At 35.3% G+C, this 19228-nt stretch overlaps 1 protein-coding gene across 2 annotated transcripts in view; it reads left to right on the top strand.

The window, feature by feature from the left end:
• LOC140749123 (uncharacterized) overlaps positions 1 to 17327 on the top strand; it is a 78947-nt gene extending 61620 nt beyond the window's left edge. For both annotated transcript variants that reach the window (XM_073082148.1, XM_073082149.1), the window contains 8 exons: positions 105 to 1567; positions 10447 to 10608; positions 11167 to 11403; positions 11735 to 11872; positions 12315 to 12600; positions 13289 to 13474; positions 14525 to 14709; positions 15541 to 17327. In XM_073082148.1, coding sequence (XP_072938249.1) covers positions 105 to 1567; positions 10447 to 10608; positions 11167 to 11403; positions 11735 to 11872; positions 12315 to 12600; positions 13289 to 13474; positions 14525 to 14709; positions 15541 to 15594 — 2711 coding nt within the window. In that variant the 3' untranslated portion in view covers positions 15595 to 17327. The remainder of the gene's footprint in view (positions 1 to 104; positions 1568 to 10446; positions 10609 to 11166; positions 11404 to 11734; positions 11873 to 12314; positions 12601 to 13288; positions 13475 to 14524; positions 14710 to 15540) is intronic.
• Positions 17328 to 19228: the final 1901 nt, after the last annotated feature.

Consider the following 19228-nt stretch of genomic DNA (forward strand, 5'->3'; position numbering starts at 1 on the left):
TTAATTTATTATACTTATTATAGCTGTCTTGTAAGTTGTTTAACAATATTATTGTTATTAACAGTATTTCAACAATTCTAATGTAATAATTGTTTAATTTTCAGACACAAAAGCAACAACTGCAAGTCCAATAACTACGACGCTTGGAATTATTAATAACGAAATATTGCCCAAAAATACTACCAATCTCGAAGAAAATCAACCTTGGAAGCCACTGTTTGTTTCAACTTCACCTAACTCAAATGAAGTATCTGAACCAAAGTCCTCTGAATCTAAATCTGAAACACTCCCAGCTGAAAGTAATATATCTTTACAAAGCAGTCCACAACCTGCTAGTACTATTGATACCACTAAAACAAATTCTGCAGAAACGACAGAAACATCTAGTACTAAGGAAGCTAAGCCATCTTGGGTACCCGCGTCGGTAGAACTCGCTGAAACGACAACGGAAGAAACGATGGAATCTACCAAAGTGGAAACAATTCCTCCAGTTGATGCAACAAAGTCAACTGGTTTCGAATCGATCACAAAACTGCCTGCGGGACTAACAACGCCCAAGGACGAAACTGCTGGAACGTACGAAGAGAAGCACGAAACTGTCACGGAAAAGATCTCCCATACTCCTACAAAACCCGACTATGAGATAACTACAATTAGATTTTCTTATGTCCCGACTGAAGAAATAACTGAAATGACAGAAACAGAACCTACTACAGTATGGCATCCAGTTATACCAACAAAAACAAAAACTACAACTAATGAAGACATTCCTATTACAACTTACAGACCAAAATACGCAACAACAACCAACACTATTGAAGAGTCTACAACATTAGTGGTGGATACTACGGAACAAATAGAAGTATCTTCACAAATCGTTGAGAACGAGACACAAAAAGTTACAGTACAAGACCACGACATAAATGAAACTACACTTACAGTTGATACTGCTACAGAGAGCTTAAGTACCTTACCACCTCCGGTACCTACAACAACAGAAGTTAAGGAATCTACAACAATAATAGAGACTACTACGGTGAATGAAGCACCAACCACAACTGTGGAAGCTGAGACAACTGAAGTAATAACACCTAAGAAGGAGAAGACTATAGTTACAACAACAGAAAGTACTCCAACACAAACAGAACCGGTTATTACAGAGAGTAATATACCACAAGCGCATGACACTGATACTAATTCCGAAGAAAACAGTAGCAGCAATGAGATCATACAGCCTACAACACAAGTTTCTAAAGCAACACCAGCACCGACCACAAAGTTAGTGACACAACCAGAAACCACCACTGTAACTTTCACGACACCAATGACCACAGCGGTAACTGAAGAACCTACAGAAATAAGTGCAAAAGTAGTAGAGATAACAACTAGTAGAGAAGAGATGGATACAACGACAGATGAGAGGACTACGGAAGATGACTACGCGACTGATTTGACCACGGAGTCGTCGTCACGAGTGTTGGCGGACGAGGCTGGTTCGGGAGCGGCTGTTGCGATCGCTGTTAGCACGATTGGCGTCATCGCATTGGTACTGCTGGTTGGATTATTGGTAAGTTCATCTTTAAAATATCTTCTTTATTTAGAAAAGATTAGAGAGATTGGAGATATAAGGGTTGTCAATGTATATCTTTGTAAAATAATGGCATTATATTACAATAACTTATTGACATTTGAAATAACTTTTGTCAAAAAAATTCTAAAAGCATTAATGTAATGTCATGTAAGCATTGTTAATTAATATAATGATTACTGAACTTTTATCTATCTTTGCTAAACTTAAATATGTTCTTCATGCCACTAAAACGTAGAGTGTTCCTGGTTTAAAACCCAGTAAGGCATTAGAAAGAATTTAAATATCTCAATTTTGTGGGGATATTGAGTTTTTAAATTGTCAATTATTTATTTTGATAGATTTATTATGGGGAAAAAATATTAAATATTAATAACCTACAAATTAATTAAAATAACATAGAGTCAATGTCCCCATAAATAATCTAATTGATTTGAAAATTTTAAAACATAAGTGACAGCACACATTGTTCGCGATATTGATAAACAAATAAAAAAAATCAAATTTTAATAACCTATTTACATGGTTATTAAAATTGACAAATGAATAGTTGTGCCATCTAGCGGCGAGTAGCAGAAACCTCCTAGACAGCTAAGAAAATTCGAACTACTTTCGTTAGTTGTAAACGTACAAAAGTAAAAAAATACCCAAAGGTAATGATTTTTTTATACTCATATTAATTTATTTCTACGAGTAAAATAAATATCGGCTAATAAAACATAAACCTTTACAATCATTCAAATTTTAATAATAGATATAAATTAAGTTGTATTTAACGATTTGTAAGTAAAATTAATAAAAAAACAAATCTTATTCTTATGTATATTACTCAGCATGTTGCATATTATATTCATAGATAGAATCTTATTAACCTTTAAGCAAAATTTGCACTTAAACTAACAAAACTATTCCTAAAACAATTTTTTTTAACCTAAAATAAAATTTAAATAAATTATGTATTCTTATATACTTACCAATAACTGCATCGTTCTTTCTTCTACATTTACCTCGTTCATTCTTGTCTCTTCTTTAAATAGTCGTACACTCGTACATGTTGTAAATTCGTACAAGATATCCAAAGTAATGAGCATAATATCTAGTATCAACTCACGATAAATTACGTTCACTACTTTGGAGACCGTTGTAGATCTAAAATTGAAGCCGCCATCTTGCCTGGAATGTTATAATTATGATATTTAGAATATTAATATTAAGATTATTTAGAATATTTTGAAATAATAATATAAATTTTAAATTAAATGATAATGAAATTAATTATGAATAAGGATATACAATGAAGTGAGATATATCTTTTTATTTTAAAATAACTAAATATTTGGAGTAAAAGTTAATGTATCCATAATAAATAAATAAATAAAATATAAATAAATAAGTTCAATATGTGAACATTAAATATAAAAAAATAATAAATTATGAGGCTATGGCTTAATTAATGTACATTCGACGGCAGTATAAGAGGAAGTATCATAGACTAAAATATAATACACGGGGAGATATCACAGCCACGCTTATTTTTGCTCAACAGCTGTGTAAAGTTGAATATTTGAAAGTAATACTTTGGTTATTAGTGGTCAAACTTAGGTATAAGTAATTACTTTTTTGTTATAATATAGAAGTAGCAGACGAGCATGCAGTCCACCTGATGGTAAGTGGCTACTACCGCCAATGGACATCTGTAATGAACCCCAGATAGGATTAGATATTCCTACCTGAGGTCGGCCACAGATGCGCCGCTACCCCCGAGGACCAAGCTGGAACGCCGGAGTCGAACCACAAAGGGTTCTACCACTTGACATTAGGTGAACTACATGTTCATCTGCTGCTTCAATATTTCTTCAACATTATACACAAAAATACATAATAAATAAAATGGAAATATATTACTAAATCTTACCATTTAGACTCCTAACAGTAGACCGTGATGTTAATTGCTGGTTTCATGTATGTCCTGAAAAAGACATTTGAATAATAAGAAGTAGGCAGGTAGACTTCGAGTTCAGTTTTTTAGCCTATCCACTTTATCACACACAATTATCCTTTCCACAATTAGGACGAATCTAACGTGGAGACGTTAGGAGGAGTCCTATGACGAAAATCCGTGAAGCCGTTTGGGCTTGCCAAAATAAATGAGACATTCATACTCAGTAGATTGAGAAAATCGGCGACAAACTAACTTACTTAAATACATAACGGACTAACACAGCACCTTCTTTTGTTGAAATTGATTAAAATCATCAATCTTGCGTAGTCGGGTTAATAGTTCTCAAAAGTGTGCGAAGATGCGTGCCCAGTAGTAAAAATGTAGTAAACTACTATTTTAAATTAAAACTCCATAAGTGAATATGCAAAAGTATTCAAACCTGTCAAGACGCTGCGAATAACGGTCAGTAACATAAACTATGAACAATTAACAGTCGCTTCGACAAATAATCTTTTCAAATGAAACGCTTCTCATAAGTTGTCAACGATATCGCCATAAACATTCCATGCAACCCGACTAGTGCTGACACCAGACGCCTCTTATCGCTACCGAGAAGCCGTTACTCGGTCACAGGTGCTATGCGATTATGCTCTCCTGGTACTTGTGGGTTGTGGGGCCCCAATTGATAGCTTATGGGCCTTTTATGCCTCTAGTGTAAACAATTTTCAAATCAAATCAAATCAATTTTTATTTATTTATTTTTAATTAAAAGTGGGATTTTTTCGCTGGGCGAACACATCATCCCGTACAAACAAACTATTAAGCAATTCATCTCATAACATTATATAAAACGAGTACATACTTTTAAAAGATTTTAAATTGCACACATACGGAGTTTCTTTCGCCACTACCTCTTCATAACGAACCACTATCCAAAGCGGTGGTATTTTGTTAATTTTTATTATTCAAAATAGGTTCTTTACAGAGCTCTTTTTGAATGTCAGTACAACTACCACCACTTCACAAGGTGTTTCGTTATGGAGAAGAAGCGGCGAAAGAAACTCCATAACACACATCTTATAAAAAAATGTTTTTTACAATGTTAAACTTAACCTAATGGTACATGTGGAGCTGGAACTACTTCAGTCCACACCGTTTTGTCAGTCAAATAATCACTTAGTTTATAGTACGCTTTTTTACATAGCGTTTGTTTAACGACATGTTTGAACTATTTTTCTGTGAGATTCAAAATGTGGTCAGGTATTTTATTGTAGTAGCGAATACTTTTACCCATGAAATATCTAGCCACCTTGCATAATATATGTTTAGGAATTGCTAATTTATTTCTATTTCTAGTATTAAATTTATGGTGGTTACTATTTTTTTCAAACATATCAGTGTGTTTTCTAATATACATATTATTTTCATAGATGTATTGACTATGTACCGTCAATATGTTAATTGTTATAAATATTAGATACATCTATGCAATATGCAATTAAACTAAATTATGATGGCTGGTAGAAAAAGTCCTCAAACGAGGCTGTACGTTCGCAAAACCTATTTGTACCCAGAAGCAAGAACGCGTTTCTGAAAGTTTTGCACAGGCACGCATGTTAGGCTCTCGATTTTTTTAATTATATACAGAAATATACGTATGTCTTACAAAGGACACTAATATATCTATAGATCTGAGAAAAATGTTTTCAAAAATATGTACGAGTTTACCTGTCCGCACTAGATGCGCCGTTGATTTTAATTACCCATGCCCAGCCGTGGGACAGGTGAAGCACGTAACCTTTTTATATAAGACTAGTGGTGCCCGCGGCTTCGCCCGCATTTTAAAGAAATAATATGACATACATAAAACGGAAAATTTGTACCTGCATTAGAATGACAGTGGTGCCATCTGTTGAAAATTGGTCTTACCAATTCCCAAATCCTCGTGGGCTCTTGGACAACAACTTTGCTAAAGATCATCACTTGATCAAATGCATAGTTTCCGATTCTATAACTACTTACGAATTAAAAATTAATTTAAAAAACCTTTTCCCACGGACTAAATTGTGAATCTAAACCATTCTCAAGTCCCCTTGAACACACACAACAAATTTCATCAAAATCAGTCCAGTCGTTTAGGAGGAGTTCAGTGACATTCACACGCACATAAGAAATATATATATATATATATATATATATATATATATATATATATATAGCTGGGACGCCTCGGAAAAGTCTGTCTCCCTTACCACACCCTTCAAAACGGAACACAGCAGCGCTTAACGCTGTTATTAGGTAGAAATAGGTGTGGCGGTGGTGCCACCGGAGTCGAACCACAAAGGGTTCTACCACCTTCAAACTTATAACAGTTATTTATGGTGCTGTTACCACTTGAAGGGAGAGACCCTTAAACGAGGTGTTAAAACTTAGTTCTCAGGTGTAGCAACGCCTCCGTCATCGACCTTGGTAGAACTCAATCTCATTTGGGATTGATCCTGCTGTCCACCGTAATGACCTATGTAAGCCTTGTAAACTTTGGGCTTAATTAACCTTATAGTTATATCATAAAAAATAATAGCTAGAAACTTACCAAATAAGACGATCTGGTTACCCGATATTCACTTAAAAATAAACTTTTACAATGGATTCGGGTTCAGAAATGTAAATATTAATTAAATTAATAAAATTGAAAATTCGAAAACAAAGTAATTCGATTAAATTTGGAAATAAAATAAACATTTTTAAATTCTATAGGTTTCTAATAAAATTTTCTTGTTGGACAATTTTAAAAATAAACAACTCTGAATTTCTGAAAATTATTTCGTGAACTAAAATGAAAACTAAAGGCTAAATTGACTAGTTCTGAACCCGACCTCCTAGGGGTACGTCACTCGGTTATGTGAGGTTACAGCCGCCCTGCACTTGTTTAAAACTACGAAACACTTCAATCGACTCCTGCGCAGCGTAACGCAAAAGTGTGTAACTCATATATATAAGTTTTTCAAAAATGTGTTTACAACATTCGATAAAAAAGCAAATAGTTCACTATACTTACATAAAGGTACAATACTACACAACATATAGTAAACATATACACATATATTTTTTGGAAACTCTTAAGTTGCTTTTTAAATGTGTTTATTTTTTCGAAAATAGTTGTAAATATTTGACTTTCGAAACGATGTCATTTCATAACATTCAAAGTATAAAATAATTGTATTACGATTGCAAAAAAATAGCATTTTAATCCTTTGCAATGTTTATACTTATATAAATGTTGTTTATGATATTCAATAATATAGTTATGACGTTAAATGGTTTAAATAAATTTTGCATTAAATAATACATTTTAATCGAGTCCATTAAGATCGCATCATTGATGCAAATTAATATAAGTAAGAAATATGGCAGTAAATGCAAAAATGCAATAATTTGTCCTTAGGTCCTTTTGCTATACCGCCATGTAGCACACGTAAGGCCCACTCAAGGGCCTAATCCATATCGAACAGTACAGAGGATGTTTTTACAACGCGATTCGAAAACAATGCTTTGATGACGAACCTTCGTGCGTTGTCCAGAGGCGCCGCTAGTTTAAATGTTGACATAGCCTTTCTTTTTTAAAAACAATTTGTCATAAATAAAACATTTACATTTTGTTTAGGCTTAAAAAAATTACTTAACAAAAAAATAAAAAAGTTACTTAATACTGAAAAAGAAAAAAAAACGAAAATTAATATTTGAAGTTTTTTTTATAATTGACTTTTTGTGAATTCATGTAACGTCAACCTCTTATTGTCCCACTGCTATTCATGGATCTTCTCTTAAAGGGATTTAAGTAATAGTCCACCGCGCTGCTAAGTACAAATAGGTTTTTTTAAGGGCTTTCCCTTGTAGAGGTGACGATCACGATTCACGATGTTTTCTTTCAAACAATTATGTCAAGTGAGAATAACTTGATTACCAAAACGCACATAACTTCTAAAAATTAAACCTGTAACCTGGGATACCTGATTGGCCAAGTTTGGAATGACTTGGCTAGCACTACTTTTTACAGGAATTAACCCATCCATTTTGAATACCTTATTAGTAAGTGTCCCTCTCCCATTCATCCCTGTCATTTTGAGAGGAGACCCATGCCCAGCAGTAGGACAGTAATGGATTGATGATGATAATGATTATTAGTAAAATATGGCAGTGATAGCCTAGTTGTTAAGAAACTCGGACTCTCGATCGAGGGGTCCGAGGTTCAAATCCCAGGCACGCACCTCTGATTTTTCAAAGTTATGTGCGTATTAGAAATTAATTATTACTTGGTAAACGGTGAAGGAAAACATCATGAGGAAACCTGCATACCTGAGATTTATAAAAAAAAATCTCAAAGGTATGTGAAGTCTACCAATTCGCACTTGGCCAGCGCGGTGGACTATGGCCTAATCCTTCTAATTATGAGTAGAGACTCGTGCCCAGCAGTGGGACGTTAATGGGTTGATGATGATTAGTAAAACATGAAAATATGCAACTAGAACTTAAAGGTCGACTTTACAACCATTGGACAACTACAAGAAATAAGGCACGACATAAATTATACTCGTAGTTTCAAGTGGAGAATTGCAAACCGGTCTCGAAATTCTTCCTCCATCGTTAAGCTTTCTGAGATGAATGTGAGATCAAGTGCTTGTCGCAGATCAAAAAAGAAAGATAATGTTTCGTGTAATAATGCAAAGCTCAAATTGCACTGTGTGAGTGATTGAACGCTGTTATAAATTTCGTGAATGTTACTGTTATCATTTTTTAAGTGTCATCCTATTATCGTCCATCTTAATGATGTTAGTTATTTTTTATACTCGTATGTTTAACATTGTTCCATAGATTAGTAAAGATACTTCGCCGCCTTGAAATTGAATGAAGCCACAAAAGGCTTATTGTAAGTTCTTTTTTTGAATTCTTGACAAATAAAAACATTTTTAGAGAAAATTTACGAATAAATAACTAATACTGCGTAATTTACATAATAAATAAATAATTATTTCTAATATTTTAGGGACACGGAGACGTGGCAAAACATTTTTACGCAACTATTTCAATTGTCAAAACTGGTTACATTTTCTTGTTAGGAGTGAATAATCTTTACTAATCTATGCATTGTTCAATAACATTACGTCGTATTCAATATTCTTCTATGTACTCCGTGCAATCGGCATAATTTTTATTTTCATCTCATTATTCGGATGTAATTCGTACGTGTATCAAATTCTGCATTACATAATATAACCTAGCTAAATCGGTAGAATTTGTTAAGCTTCCATATTTTCTTCGAGAAGTTAGGTGTATCGTTTTTGGTCTGAGGTCACTAAGCTTTTCGAGATCGATGACAAACGCCTTTGAATCTTGACTAATCAGTTCTCAGGTATTTTAGTCACTTAAAACTATTATTTATGGAGTGCTAAAATAGGGTGTGAGTTATTTATTCCTAACTGAGTGTTTAGATTGTAATCTTATTGTAAATATTGAAATTAGAAAAGCAATTTTAAAATTAAAGTATGCCACGAAATTATTTATAATTTAAAAATATGTCCCTTTTTAATTCAAATGGCACCTTAAAATTGTATTTTAAATCCTATAGTAAAAAAATAAGAAGTTTTATTAATTAAACAACTGAAGATGAATTAGAGAGTTTACAATAAAACAAAACGACCAAAAAATCTATATGTATATAAAAATCAATTGCTGATTACTAGTCTCGCCAAAACTCGAGAAAGGTTCGACCGATTTGGCTAATTTTAATTTAGAATAATTTGTGGAATTCCAGGGAACGTTTAAAGGTGAGTATAATAATATGGAATATATTTCATAATCTGTTTATGAAATATATTTTGAGGCGGTACAAAGTTTGCCTGGTCAGCTAGTCATAAATATAATTTTGATTTTATTATTTGCTTCGTAATAAACGTTATAAATTTTAACTTAGGACTCTCATTCCATTGTTACTTTAATTTTTGTTGCATTAGAACGTCTCCAGAACAATAGTTCACATATAACATTGTAAGTAAAGCTGAGTAAGATTTAGTAACACGATATTACCATTTGGTAACTTGATCGTAATGAAAAACGGATGTTGACACAGTCATTTTTATACAGATACCTCTGTGAGGCCCTTTATTCTTTTTAATACTAACTTTGTTATCTCCTTTAATACTTCGCAGAATGAGTTTTGATATGCAACTCACATAATTGTGTTTTTGGCATATCTATTCTGGTTATTTTTTTATATAACATAGGAGTAGCAGACGAGCATGCAGTCCACCTGATGGTAAGTGGCCACTATCGCCCATGGACATCTGTAATCAACCCTAGATAGGATTAAATAGTCCTACCTGAGGTCGGCCACAGATGCGCCGCTACCTCTGAGGACTAAGCTGGTACGCCTCTAAAAAGTATGTCTCCCTTACTTAAATAAAAGTACCCAAGACACTCAGCATTTCCTCGATGAATTGACAAATTAATTTATTATTTTGAACTTTGACTTTTAATGGTAGAATCAGCTGTTGTCGACTCCGGCGGCATCACCATTACATCTATTTCTGCCTAATAACAGCTGTGATAAGCGTTACTGTGTTTAGGCTCGAAGGTAGTAAGAGACGCCAGTGTGACCAATCTCAGGTAGGACTCTTAACTTATCTGGGGTTGATTACAGACGTCCATGGGCGGCAAAAGCCACTTACCATTAGGTAGACTGCATGTTCGTCTACTAATTCTATATTATAAAAAAGGGTTCCGCGTTAATTCATTTTAAAAATTAACAATCATGTCCCATTTACACTTTTAAACGTGAGTAAACCGCTTGTTTAAATATGTAAAAGATATGTGGTAATAATTGTAAAGTAAAGATATGTGATCATTTTTTTCTTTCCAGCTGGTGGTTCGTCGTCGTGGCCGGCGCGGGGTGTACGCTCAGCGCTGCACGCCGGTCTCGCTGGACGCTTACAGCCTGGACAGCGTCAGTGTTGGTCAACGGAAGGGACATAGATTGCGAGCCAGCAAACGCAGTTACGGCAACCCGGCGTATGATGATGAGGTGATTATATTATTATTCACTATGCGTTTCACAGATGTACTTTGAGTTGATTAATTATAGACATCATTAAGTGATTACCTACTGGGTTGAAACTCTGTCTCTCAGTCGGGAGATCTGAGATTTAAATACCAGGCATGCACGTCTGTTTTTCTGAGTTGCCTATGTGCATTGCGCGCATTACAAGTAATTATTACTTTCATTAATGGTGAAATATTTCATCAGAATCATCAGCTAACCAATTACTGTCCCACTGCTGGGCACGGAATCTCATAATGAGAAGGATTAGGCCATAGTCCACCGCGCTGGCCAAGTGCGTATTGGTAGACTTCACATACGAGTACCGTTGAGATTTTTTTTATAAATAGCTATGCAGGTTTCCTCACGATGTTTTCCTTCACCGTTTAGCAAGTGATAATTAATTTCTAATACGCATATAACTTTGAAAAATTCAGAGGTGCGTGACTGGGATTTGAACCTCGGACCCCTCGATCAAGAGGCCGAGTTTCGTATCACTGCTTCATGATTAACATTATATAAAACAATTATAAATGTTTCTAGGTCACCTCCCATCCAATGAACTACGCAGCTTTAGCGAACTTCGCTCTCGACATAGAGTCGATGTCGGCCGAATTCGCCGAGATCCCCTCGATCACGGTCCGTCCCGACGAGGTCCCGCCGGGCTGCGAGGACAAGAACCGCTACTCCAACGTGTTACCGCTGCCTGAGACCAGAGTTCCGTTGAAGAGGATTGGAAACGATCCGACCTCGGAGTATATCAATGCTAATTATGTTACGGTGGGTTTCGAACGCTATTATATACCTTACAATCATGTTTGTGTTCCATTACTGGGTCACAGATGGTTCACTCAAACTAGATAGACCAGGAGCATACTCCACTACAACAGCTGTTGCATAATGATAGCCAGGATCGACGGTTTAAATCTTCGAAGCATGGAAACGCGTATGACATTATATCACAACTTTACACGTGGACTAATAACGTTAGTGGTGCCACCACGCACCGCTATACGACTGTGGGCCCTAAAACATAAATATTATAGGGAGTCTATATGATTATTTTGTCTATTCATAAATGTCTAAAATCTCTTCATAACTCATCTTGCAGGGTCCAGGCAACATCCGTAACTACTACATAATGTGCCAGGCGCCGCTGGGCAACACCGTGGTGGATTTCTGGCGGATGATCTGGGAACAAAACTCGAGACTCATCGTCATGCTCACTGAATACATGGAGAATGGAGTGGTGAGGAATATTTCTATCTCTTACAATATTCCAGTAACTACTCGTAATAAAAGAGAGAGGATAGGACTTATTATATCATTGGCAGTCTTATAATTGGATGCTGTGTTATGGTGTAATATAGGGTCACGTACCAGTGTAATGGTAATGTAATGTAATGTAATGGTCGTCCAGAAAAAAACTACTGTAATTAAGAAATAGTCTTAATACTAAAATAGCGGTTAAAAGTAGAGTCGTCGATACCTTCTTAAGAACTTATATAAAACCTTGCCAGAAGCGGTACACTCTAGGATCTTTTCCGTTAATGGTATGTTCAGACCAGCAATAAGTAAATATGTACTACACGTCCATTGATTGGATGTATTTTGTCACTGAAATTCGAATATATACAATAAAAAAGCATTTTCCAGGAATTCTTCACAATAAACGACATTGTCTCTTCCAGGAGAAATGCTACGAATATCTCCCACCATCAGAGATATCCGACAACCGGCGGACCTTCGGAGACTTCCAGATCATCTTGAAGAAGCGGGAACAGCGCGACAAGTACGCCATCTCGAGCGTCCAGCTCATCAACCTGGCCACCAAGACCTGGAGAGAGGTCACTCACCTCTGGTACTTCTGGCCGGCGAAGGGCGTGCCCGATGACTACGACTCAGTGATAGACTTCTTGTCCGAGATGAGAAGTTATATGAAGATCTCGCAAAATGCCAAAGAATATGACAAAGACGGTAAGAGTAGTAATTATTGAAAGTATTAGAATTAGCATAGTTCGACTTGGGAAGTTCTTTTTTTTTTGTATTTTTTTTTTATTAGATACGAGTAGTAGACGATCATGCAGTCCGCCTGATAGTAAGTGGCTACTGCCGTCCATGGACATCTTCAATCAACCAAATAGGATTAGATAGTCGAGGTCGGCCACAAATGCGCCGCTACCCCTGAGGACTACCACACTCTTCAAAACGGAACACAGCAGCGTCTAACACTGCTGCTATTGGGCAGAAATAGGTGTGGCGGTGGTGCCGCCGGAGACGACCCACAAAGGTTTCTACCAAAAAAATCGTTACCATGACCATCGTCATCAAGAGTGGCAATGCACCTGTAATCAGCTTGTAGCATCCCAGTTCTATTTAGAGTTAATTACAGATTGGCTGTAGTAACCCCTTACTATCAGATGGACTGCATTCTCGTTGGCTACGAAATTCTTTATAAAATATTAGAGTTTTACTAGTTGTCTCTGGTTGTTGTAAGATGAGGTCGATCACTGTCGTTTTGTTAACCGTGTGGACTAAGTTACGAAAGCCTCCTGTAAGTATCTCACTCTTACCAAGCTCTTCAAATCAGAAAAGGTAACATTGGTGCGAAAGCGAATAAGAAAGAGTTCTACCATCTTTAAAGCCTGTATATGTAACATTGCAGGAGTAGAAGTGATATACGGCGATCAGAACCGGTCATCGTTCAACAACCTGTCGAAGCTGCGTGAGGACAACGGCTCTGGAAATGGCGTGAATGTATACTCGCCGGCCAAGGCTGAGGAGATGATGAGGCGCGGACACGCCACTAACGGCACGCTGGGCAGGATGAAGGCGGCTTCGGAGATCGAAGGTTTGTTTAGGTCGAAGTCGATAAATATTGATGATTGGAGGATTTTGCGAAAAATATAGCTCATTTTTTGAATTTAACTTATTAGGTAATTGTTTTCTACCATATCCACATGAAATCAAATATATAATTATTTGCTTCAGGGCTTTTAATTTATGAACAGCGCTGTAAGACATCGTTGTCATTTGATCATCGTAGTAGGATTAAAGGACTTTGTACCATTGTGACTAAAAGTTAAGTTATAGTGTTAAACTTTCGTTGCAAAACACGATTCCGATAGCACTAACCCTTCAAACTCATGGTATGGTTATGAACAATTTCATGTGACCAAAATTCTCGCCCTAGCAACAGTTATGATCATTCCAATTATGTAAAGCTATATGGACAAGAGGGCGGGATTACTTTTAACCTTTATTTAAAAAAAATAGGGATCCAGGGAAAGGGCTCCTTGGCTACGGTTAGATGGTCCACTACGGACACACTTCACCATTGTACATCTAAGCCAACATCTAAGTACGCTCGTAGCGGTGCGGCCATCTTTTGATAGTTGTGAAATGATAGAGGTTTTGAAAGAAACTATTCTGGTCCCGGTGTTACAGGGATAAACCTTTTTTTTATACATGGGGAAACCCATCATGGGTTCCTCTCAGCTGCGGGGGCAGCGGAGAGGATATGCCGGACTCCTACCGGCTAAAACCCCACGGTGTTCCTCTGTACGCCCTTTGACGGAACTGCGGGTGCGCTAAAAGCATTCGTCCGCGGTCCCGACGGCGCCTGCCCACAACCGGGCTCATCTTTGGGTGGGATAGAGCTGGAGCTACTCCATCCCGTCATCTTTGTGGTGCGTGCGGGAACACCGCACGCGCCAACTCGAGGCTTAATGTTATTTTGACGTAGGACGCCCCCGTGTCCTACGCCAAAGCCTCCCTGGAGCGCTTTAGCTTCACTCGCTGCTGGATTGCAACGGGCTACTGAGCCTCCCCACCACGATAACTTGGGGGGGATAGGGACAAGCCTAACCTAACTTAACCTAACCCAACTGTGTGTTTGCAGCGGTGCGTCCGTGCACGGTGGTGTGCGCGTCGGGCGCGGGGCGCGCGGCGGCGCTGGTGGCGGCGGACGTGTGCGCGCGCGCGCTGGCGGCCGGCGCGGCGGACGTGCCGCGCGCCGTGCGAGACCTACGCGCGCAAAGACCGCACTCGCTGTCTAATAGACATCACTATATCTTCGTTTATAAGGTATGTACGAATATTTTGTTTTTTTTTTGTTAAGATTGATTGCAAGAATGATCGTTTGTAAGGTATAATCAAACCATATTTTCTTGGTAAGATGGTATGGGATGGTATGATTTTTTTATAACATTGCAAACTTATGCCGATGCCGTAACTGTACATACATCTATGACCAACTCCAAAGAGAACAAAAGCAAACCGAAAGCACATTAATTTATTGTCGCTTATGAGAACTAAGACAATCACCTCATATCAATATATCGGCATCCATAGACTGCTACCAAAATGCGAAATTGCTTCATGCTAAAAATAAGAAAAGAAAGAAAGAAAAAATAAGAAAGTTCCGTTTCATTCTATTTCGATTTTAATAAGAGCTATTGTGTTTGAAGGATGTAGTAAGAGAGATATAAATTTTCAAGCACTCCATCATAGCCTACAAGGATAGTGCGCATCTGTGGACGGCCTCAAATGGAAATATAATTTTATTTAAAGTTGATCGCAGATATCCATGGCCGGTAGTAGACACTTAACTGAACAGGAAGTAGATACATAAAGTGAACTGAATGATCGTTTGCTACTTCTATTTCACCCATATTTATAAATGTATACTAATAAATAATGTAATTCAGGCTTCTAGCTTCATATGCAACGAAGTTACAGGGGGTCAAAAATGGGCCGAATTGCTTCGGGAAAAGTATGGTACGGCCGTGCCGCTTCTTTTGGCTCGACTTGGCGGAGGCACTGCCGTGCCTCCAGATACATATTGATTTGATTTTGTTATAATCTCTACCAAAGATCTAATGTGTTAATTTACAATTTTTGTTATTTTTTATTCAGGTGCTAAGCGAATACGGGAATAAGCTGATGGGCGGCGGCGTCGACACTATTTAATAAGAAACCAAAATATTATATATGTCTGGACAAAACGTATTTTAAAAAACTAATCATGCTATCTTCTTCTACACTTTTACACTATGCCACGCATTGAATAGACGCCTATTACTCGCATACCTGTTTAAACATAATTCCTTTTCTGTTTTTATAAAACGCGTTGTCTAGACATATACAATATCTTTGAAATTAACGGTAAAGTACTCATAAAGTACCATGACATAGATAATATACGCCCCAAGAATACAGGTTACGTAGGACACAAATAGAATATTAGATAATTGTGGAAGCCTTCACAATATACATTATTGTATACGGAAATATCTCAATATTTATTAAAAAAAAAGTGTTCTAAGGATTTTTTTTATTAAAACACAATAAAATATTTTTAATTACATACATATCGCACATTTTCGTTGCCTATAACTGAAATTGTTTTTATCTATTTTTACCACCGTCTTATCTTTATTTCGGAAATATTTCCTTTATTGAATTTTGAAAGCGTATCAAGAATTGCAAATTCATTTTTTGAAGATATTTTTTATCAAGTATATTTTTCTTAAATCCGTCCATTATAGCCATGACATTTAACTTGTTTTTGAAAATATATTATCAAAAAAGAGTAAATATTATCAAGAGAGTTCATTACTCTGTCTCTTTCTTTAAAATATTATAATGAGATTTTGAAAGGACGGTAATGTTTCGATTCCATTATTCGGATTATACCAAAGTATTATGAGATCTCTATTTTAATTTTACTACTACTGAAAAATACTAAAATCCTGGATATTAAAAAAGTAGTACATATTGACAAGTAGTAACATTGGAGGATTTTTGTTTATTATAAGTATCATTAAAAAAAGTAGATATTGGTGATATGATGATATTATATAATATTATAATGATGATAAAAATGTGTTTTATAGGATTTATTTGAGGGATAGTAAATTTTTTCACAACTATTATGATTATATGACCAATTTGAATTATTGACTTGTTGACATTATAATTATAATGTAATTTTTCACGTCGAGAAATTGTTGTATTTATTTATTTTAAAATCAATTTTGCTAGTCTTAATAAAATTCGAATGTTGTTTTTCTGCCAAAAACAGTTTGTTGTTACCTTAGAGAAACCATTCTGTTATATCTTAAAACAATTATGGTATCATTTAATAATAATTAATGATATTTTTATATTTATCGAGATCTGCTGTGATTTCTACTAACGTATTTCTAAGAACTTGTAATTTAATACTAACTCTAGATAGATTTTTCGTTAGTTATGTAAAATAATGTTAGAATAAGCTTGTAGTAATAGTAATTGAATACTCCATTTTAGTTTCAATATTTTTATAAATAATGACAATTATAACGTATTATATGTTAATGATTGAAAGATTTTGTTGCAAAATGTTAGGCATATTTTTGTAGAATTGTTGTATTATTTAAAATTTTATTTTTGTTGTTTGTAATGCAATATTTTTATTGTGGGTGAAATGAAAGCATTTAAATCACATTTAAAAGTTATAAAATATATAATAATAGCACAATTTTGTTGGACACGTTTTTGAAAATATAAAATAATTTGACGTATAGGCTATGCATAATAAATATCGTATAAATATGACCAAATATATGTATAACTAAAGTATCTTTATTTAGGTTATTACGATTAGGTTTAAGTATAATAGTTTAAGATGGAACGCATAATAAATTCAAAATTGTAAAAAACATTCTTTGCTTATTTTCTGATGAAGGTACCTGCAGTAATACCAAATAATTTTATAGTGCTTAAACTACATGAAAACCACATGAATATTTACAAAATTTTATTCATAAAATTATTAAAATATAGCTTTGTAAGTATTCAATTAAAAATAACATTTATATAAAATAATGTAAATATCAAAATTGCTACATTTGTAACCACTGCCACTGCTATAAAATAAAACGCTGTATATCAAAATATCAGAAGAAATATTAGTTATAAAATATATAATAACAACATTAATATAAATCGCAATAATATAGCAGCATTTATAACGGATTTTATAACAGTTATGCCGGGATATTTTGATGATTCTAATGTAAAATGTTGTTATGATATAGCATTGCTCCCACTGCTACTTTCATCTGAGGTGTCATGTCCCACTTTAAATGAAATAACATCTTCTTGTGTTTCAACAGACATTTCCGAAGCAGAAACATCATCACTAACTACCCTTTTTATAGTATCATCAATTTCCTCATTACGAATTATTTGACTAACAAGTTCTTGCGAGGGTATTTTCATTTTCTTTCTTTTCAGCTATTTCAATTTCATTTTCTTTAGTTTGAGGGTAAAGTAAAGTGTGCAGAACATTTAACACAGAAGACCTCATTTTATATATCGGTTGAATAACAGGTTTAGGGGTGTCGTGGACAGAATAAGGCACTCTGTCTGGCAAATATATGTAGGAGCCGGCGAGGGTTGTGGCAGACTCGGTTAACTTACCTGTAAAATATCGACAAATGCGGATTAAAACAAAATATTTTCACCGCATCTTAATATGAAATATCTAAATCTAAATATATATAACTCAAAGGTGACTGACTGACATAGTGATCTATCAACGCACAGCCCAAACCACTGGACGGATCGGGCTGAAATTTGGCATGCAGGTAGATGTTATGACAAAGGCATCCGCTAAGAAAGGATTTTGATCAATTCTACCCCCAAGGAGATAAAATAGGGGATGAAAATATTACTTCGAAACGCGAACGAAGCCGCGGGCAAACACTCGTTATAAATATAAGTTTGATATCATATCATATGTGAGGTCGATAAAATTTAATAGACATTTATAATTTGATTACCGAGCCTTTTTTGGATCCTACTATATACGTGAATCATTGTAATCATCTTGATAAGGAATAAGCATATACTTTGCATACGTATACATACACTACGCATGTTGGATACAAGGAACACTTTTTTATGATATAGGAGTAGCAGACGAGCATGCAGTCCACCTGATGGTGAGTGGCTACTGCCGCCCATGGACATCTGTAATCAACCCCAGATAGGATTAGATATTCCTACCTGAGGTCGCCACAGATGCGCCGCTACCCCTGAGGACTAATCTGGAACGCCTCGGAAAAACACTTACACACTTACATGGTTGGTAATGATAGATCATGGTCGTTTTCTCTGTCTGCAATAAAAATATATCATTATAAAGACGATAAGATTAACATCAATAATCATGTAACTGGTGGTGATATTGCAATTCATAGGGTTTCTAACACCCTTAAAAGGTACCTATAAATGTAGAGCTACATTTAAATAAAAGGCTGTATTACGCAAAAACTACTTTTATTGTTAATTAAAATATATAATAACATAGTTAAGAGTATTTCGTGTAAAAGGAACTAAAGTAAGGATTACACTAAAAACTAAAAGTAACTTAAAACAACTGAAAGACTGAATAAAAATCTTATGGAAGTATTGCCTTTCTTATTTTATTAACTAAAATTAACTTTTACGTAATTAAAATTAAGGGGCAACATTTTCTGTAGAATAATAGAACTATGGTGAGGTTTACATTAATTAGCCTGCAATCTGCACATATATTTTAATATATTAACTTTTC

This window comes from Epargyreus clarus, unplaced genomic scaffold (genome assembly GCF_041222505.1).
Source record: "Epargyreus clarus isolate Ecla_fem2 unplaced genomic scaffold, WU_Ecla_fem_2.2 ptg000017l, whole genome shotgun sequence".
Lineage (NCBI taxonomy): Eukaryota > Metazoa > Arthropoda > Insecta > Lepidoptera > Hesperiidae > Epargyreus > Epargyreus clarus.